Here is a 6,000-nt window from a genome sequence, read left to right as displayed (position 1 = left end):
AAATCATACAACAAGGAAAAAAAAGTGATTTTCAAAGAATAAGTGTGACGCTGGGGGAAAATATGAAATGTTAAAGCAGACAAGCTCATATCTACGGCAGTGGGATAGGTAAGTGTTCAGACTTGCAAAATGACAAATTCTATTTTCTCCATTCATTTCTTGGGGGGGGGGTGAAAAAGTCTATCCTTAATCCTTACAGAGCAAATGGATTCCCAAATAATGACAATGTCGTATGTGAAAAACACTAGAGCTGGCAGCCACAGCTTGAGACAAGGCTCAATTGTGAGAGACACCCCGTTTGTCACTGATGTCTGATTCCTCACAATGTGACTCAGGTATTGTAGAAAGAGTTTAAAATATAAAGCCACACTGGGCTGAGTAAAGATTTCTGGGTATAAAAGCATTTAATGGACTGGGCTGCACTGGGGCAGTAATTTTAACTTAAGGTTAAAATGCAGCAGACTTGATTGGCATGCAGCTAACCCAAGTTCCAGATGGTCTCCCAAGCCCACCTGCGGTCATCTTTGAACACAGAGCAGGAGTAAACCATGAGCAAAGCAGGGTATGCAACCTCCCAAGAAGAAAGAAATGGGGTGTGGGACTCAGAGCTTCATCTGTGCAAAAGCACAACCCCAACCACAGAACTTTATCCTGGGCCAACACTAAGAACTTGAAAAATAGCTTTGTTCACGTCGTATTAGGAATGCGTGTAAAAAACCATGATAGACCCATGATATTCACAGTGGATGCTGTGAAACTTCCACCTAAATCACTGAGCTGTAAGAAACACAGAAGATATACCTACAAGCACGCATGTACTTCTGATCTTAAATAAAAGGTATGGTCCCCCCCCCAATCTTTACATGCTCTGGTCATCTTGAAAGCTTGAAAGTCCCAAGACCCGTGCACACTCCAAAAAACTTGACTCAGAAAAAACAGATGGAAACCCCACCGCTGGTGTTCTTTACAGATTCCACATTATTCTGACAGACAATAAAGTGTAAAAATCACCATTACAGGATGGCGCCAACCATCATCGAACACCCGGGTGTTTCTAAATTGCTGTCAGTCTTGAGTTGTCTGGGTCCAGTGAATAAGCATGCAAGCTTCTTGCAGAAACAATCTGCAAAAGGCCATCTTTGCAAAGGGATGAACAACAAAACTTGGCGAGGCTGGAAGACTATCAGATTTGAAGAAAAAGGAAAGAAAGGAGAAATTTCCTTTCCAAAGCCTTTCTGAAGGTGGCTGATGAACACGAATTCACTCCAGCTCTGCCAAGTCAGTCATTCATAGCATCAAGAACATCCCCCAAGAGAAATACACTCCCTGGGAAGTATGCATTGGGTCCCACAGTGGGATGTCTCCACACAGCCAATACCTGCTGCCACTTACAGTCTTTATCTTCCCCTTTACAGAAAAGTAGGGTTTTACAGGGCTTCCCAACAATCAAAGCTCTTCTTCAGACTTACCTGCTGGAAATGGTGTGTGTGTGTGTGTAAATGCTATATTTCCTTCCATACATGGAAAGTTGGTCTAGAGCAAAAGTTGCTGCAAGAAGTAATCTAAACAAATATGAGAGTGAAATATGCATCGCCAAGTAGCAATCTGCAATATGTTATCAAGGAGAGAGAGAGGGGGGGGGGGAGCAGAGAGATAACACAGCAGTAAGGCATATGTCTTACATGGGCCAACCCGAGAGAGACCGGGTTCGATTCCTGGCATCCCATATGGTCCCCGAGCTTGCCAAGAGCGATTTCTGAGCACAGAGCTAGGAGTAACCCCTGAACATCACCGGGTGTGGCACAAAACCAATCAATTAATAAATAAACTTTTAAAATATTTTCAAAAAAAAAAGAGAGGAGAAAGAGGAGAGAGAGAGAAGAAAAGAAAGAGAAAGTAAGAAAGAGTACCTGAGAGGAAAAAAGGGAGAAAGTGAGAGAAAGAGAGAGATGTCTGCAAGACTGCAGGGTTTTTTTTTTTTTTGGGGGGGGGTTGGGTCACACCTGGCAGCACTCAGGGGTAACTCCTGGTGCTCAGAAAATCGCCCCTGGCAGGCACGGGGGACCATATGGGATGCCAGGATTTGAACCACCATCCTTCTGCATGAAAGGCAAACACCTTACCTCCATACTATCTCTCCAGCCCCTTAGACTGCAGTTTTTATTGAGTACAGACACCACTCCCGTGCAAGGGAGTAAGAATAGAAGGCCTATCCTGAGCAAGTCCTGCCTAGGTTTACTTGCTACGTGCTAAGTTAGGGAAATTTGCTTTGTGTAAAACCAAGTTGTAAACAAACAGATACAAAGAAACCAGGGATGATCTTTGTTTTGAGTGGAACCAAATTATAAATTGTAAATTAACATACATATGATGTTGCATATGCTCTTCCGGTCTTACCTGCTGGAAAAGGCACATCTGTGTTCATTTATGTATGTCTGATATAAATAGAGAGAGACACAGGCATATATATCTCTACACTTCAGCTCATGAAATAGCAAAAGTTTCCTGAGCAGACATCACAGATGGCGGGTGGTCTAAACAGACTACCCACAATTGTCTTCTGGACCAGTCTGCCTGTGGATGCCTCAGCCCACACCTGAGCTGACGATCCTTCTCCGTTCTTGCTTTAGGGGAACAGGCAGGGAGCAGCAGGAAGGGCTGGACCGAGTGTCCATGCCACTGCCATCGAGGGCCAGAACAGTACAAGCAAGGGTCGGGAGAATACAGAGCTGGAGCAGAGTGGGACCTGCTTACCTTGTGGCACATGTAAGAGCCGCCTTTCTTCACTCGGTCTTTCCCAGAAGGGGGTCCTTTCTGTGGACGAAAAGGAGCTTAGAGCAGAATAGCAACATCCCTCAACCGGCAGCAGAGAGGGTTAGGGTGGCCCGAGCACCCTACATGGCTGCCCTCTTAACCCGCACCCAGAGATCTCCCCTGATGCCCCCTTCTCGGGAGCCAGCGCCAGGTCCACTGCAAGGCATGTGGCCAGGCCTGTCACACACACACATACCTGGGCCAAGCCTGGCCTGGCTGGTTTCTGCCCTGTACATGCCTCTCCAAAGGCCAAACCACAGGCATCATCTGACCTGGTTTTCTACATCCACAGTCTTAAAGAGGGACTGAAGAGATAACAAAGCAGGTAGGACATTTGCCTTGCACATTGACTTGGATTTGATCCCTTACATCCCATATCATTCCCCCAAGTTCACCAGGAGTAAGTCTTTTTTTCTTTTTTCTTTTTTTTGGTTTTTTGGTGGGTCACACCCGGCAGCACTCAGGGGTTCCGCCTGGCTCTATGCTCAGAAATCGCTCCGGGCAGGCACAGGGGACCATATAGGATGCCGGGATTCGAATCACTGACCTTCTGCATGCAAGGCAAATGCCCTGCTTTCATTCTATCTTTTGGGCCCCAGGACTGATTCTTGAGTATAGAACCAAGAGTAACCCCTGAGCATCACTGAGTGTGTCACAAAACCCAACAACAACAAAAAAGAACAAAGTCCCCAAGAATCTGCGAGGGGATCAGCAGTTGATGTGGAGGGAGGCAGGTTTGTCCATCCCAATAAAGGTCTTGTGCAGGGCGACTCGGGCCCAGCACCAAATGTGAGACCCCAGCGCCAAAGCACCTGGGCCTGAAGCACGGAAGAGACTTCCCAGAGTTTGTGACAATCTCAAATGCAGCCAGATCTGCCTGGCTCCTCAGAGTGGGGGACATGATGGAATCAGAATAATTTTCCCAAGACTTCAGTGGAACTGTGGGAAAATGCATTATTTCACATATGCTACTGAGACACGGGAAAACGCGTGCATCATATCAGACACGGAAAAATCATATCACATAGATATGTCATATCACGTCATATCACACACGTGTTTCTGAGATGTGGAGAACGTAGTTATCAAACATACTGATGAGATGGCGGGGAAACGCATGCATCAAATCACACGTGCTGATGAAATGTGAGGAAATGAAGGCATCATTTCACACGCATGACGAGCTACGGGGAAATCCAAAATTCATGAATCTAGAGAGCTCCTGCTGTGAAAAGCAGGTACCTGGCTTGCAAGAAGAAATCACTGCCACTGCCGCCTCCCACCCAGATCTCCCTGTCTCACCAATCTCTCCCTTCTGGGGGCCATGTTGGCCACTGCATATGGGCAGTCTCTGTCCCAGCCACCTTCTATTCTCTGTGCTTCATCCTGACTGCTCCAGGGACCTCATATGATACCCCAAAATGGGCCCTTCAGTGGCAATCTCACAAATGCCTTGGGTTTTTCTGTCTTGTACATGGCAGAGTCTCCATCTCCTACCTGTTATAGACTGGTTAAGAACAGAATCCATTTTCTGGGGCCAGAGAGATAGCACAGCAGTAGGGCATTTGCCTTACATGCGGCCAAACCATGACAAATGGTGGTTTGATCCCCAGCATCCCATATGGTCCCCTGAGCCTGCCAGGAGTGATTTCTGAGCACAGAACTAGGAGTAACCCCTGAGTGCCGCAGTGTGATCCAAAATTTTTTTAAAAAATCCACTTTCTGCAGCTAGTCAACAATCGACACTGGCAGTTGTGGATACTACCACTATGAATGTGGGCACAAAAGTCCCTTCAACAGCGAGTACTTCACTGGGGCCTCTCCTCAGACGCAGGACCATCATGTCCATGTCCTAGTCTTAAAACTCTGGGGAGCCACTTGGCCTTTTCACTGGCATTGGAACTAACTGAGGCTTCAACCAACAAAACACAAGTGTTGCAGCTTTCTCACAACTTCAAGTACAACTACTGTCTAATTTCTTTTTAACTACAAGGCCTGATACTGGGTAACCGGGGCCTTCGGGTGACAGAGGGGAAGCAAAGGGGCACAAAGGTGGCAAAGCAAAGGTGACAGCGGGGAGCTTTAAGATGGTTTCCACCCAGCATGCCCAAGGGCACAAGTGGCTCCAATGTTGAAGCACAGACTCCAGCAATGATGAAGAGAAATTGCTTTTCCCACATGAGGCCATGTGGAACGCAGGCATCTCTGTGCTCAACGCAAGTCAACCCATTCACAGACAGAACTAGAAAGAAAACAGGAAGTGTGAAGTTTCAGCCACAAACATTCTCATCGTCCACTCAGATGCTTCCTCTCACCTCTCATGGGGGTTTGCTGGCTCCTGACTTAGGAGACAATGTCAGCATTAGAGTGACATTCTGGTGCCTGACAAGGACAAGGGCACAGAGAAGGACAAGGACCTCCCAGTCTGCTGACCCACCAGGCTCAGTCTCAAGCATTGAGGAATTGTTGTGTTGCACTCCTAAGCAAGAGTGCAATATGGCAGTCCAGGACAGAGATATTCAGGTCACCCGCGTCACGAGTCACACGGCAGGAAGGTTCGTTTCTGACCCCCACAGTCCACCCTCAGAAAAACAGTAGTCACGGCCATGTGCAAGATGTCTCACTAAAGCTCCACTCTGGATTGTGTCTGCAGAGAATGACGTGATACCTGTTAAAACAACACCGAAACACACACAAACGCGAGCATGCAGGAACACACATACATCTACGCACACCAAATGCATGGACATCATCTAAAGTGAAAACACATATATGGGGCCAGAGAGATAGCGTGGAGGTTACAGCGTTTGCCTTGCATGCAGAAGGACGAAGGTTCAAATCCCAGCATCCCATACGGTGTCCCAAGCCTGTCAGGAGCAATTTCTGAACATAGAGCCAGGAGTAACTCCTGAGCACTGCTGGGTGTGACCCAAAAACCAAAATAAAAAAAAAACCAAAACATATATTCACTCATGTGTAGACATGCCCTCATATGCACTCGTGCTCCCTTCTACCAGGAAAGCCTCCACCGGCCCTCACTCTGCATGGTCCAATGACTTGGCTCTCTCAGGACCAAGCAGTGGGTCAGTTTCTGCCAGCTGCCTCTGCCCTCCAAAGCAGCCCAATAAATCACCTGCTAATGATTAACTCTCATTCCCCAGAAGGTCCGGAAGAAGCTGCCCCTCC

At 47.3% G+C, this 6,000-nt stretch overlaps 1 protein-coding gene across 1 annotated transcript in view; it reads right to left on the bottom strand.

Moving 5' to 3' along the window:
* The window catches only part of SUMF1 (sulfatase modifying factor 1), a 37,918-nt gene that overhangs the window by 4,981 nt on the left and 26,937 nt on the right, over positions 1–6,000 (bottom strand). The window contains exon 8 of the mRNA XM_049766301.1: positions 2,755–2,814. Coding sequence (XP_049622258.1) covers positions 2,755–2,814 — 60 coding nt within the window. The remainder of the gene's footprint in view (positions 1–2,754; positions 2,815–6,000) is intronic.

The sequence above is a fragment of the Suncus etruscus genome, chromosome 20 (assembly GCF_024139225.1).
Source record: "Suncus etruscus isolate mSunEtr1 chromosome 20, mSunEtr1.pri.cur, whole genome shotgun sequence".
NCBI classification, from domain to species: Eukaryota; Metazoa; Chordata; class Mammalia; order Eulipotyphla; family Soricidae; genus Suncus; species Suncus etruscus.
This window is presented reverse-complemented; position numbering and strand designations above follow the sequence as displayed.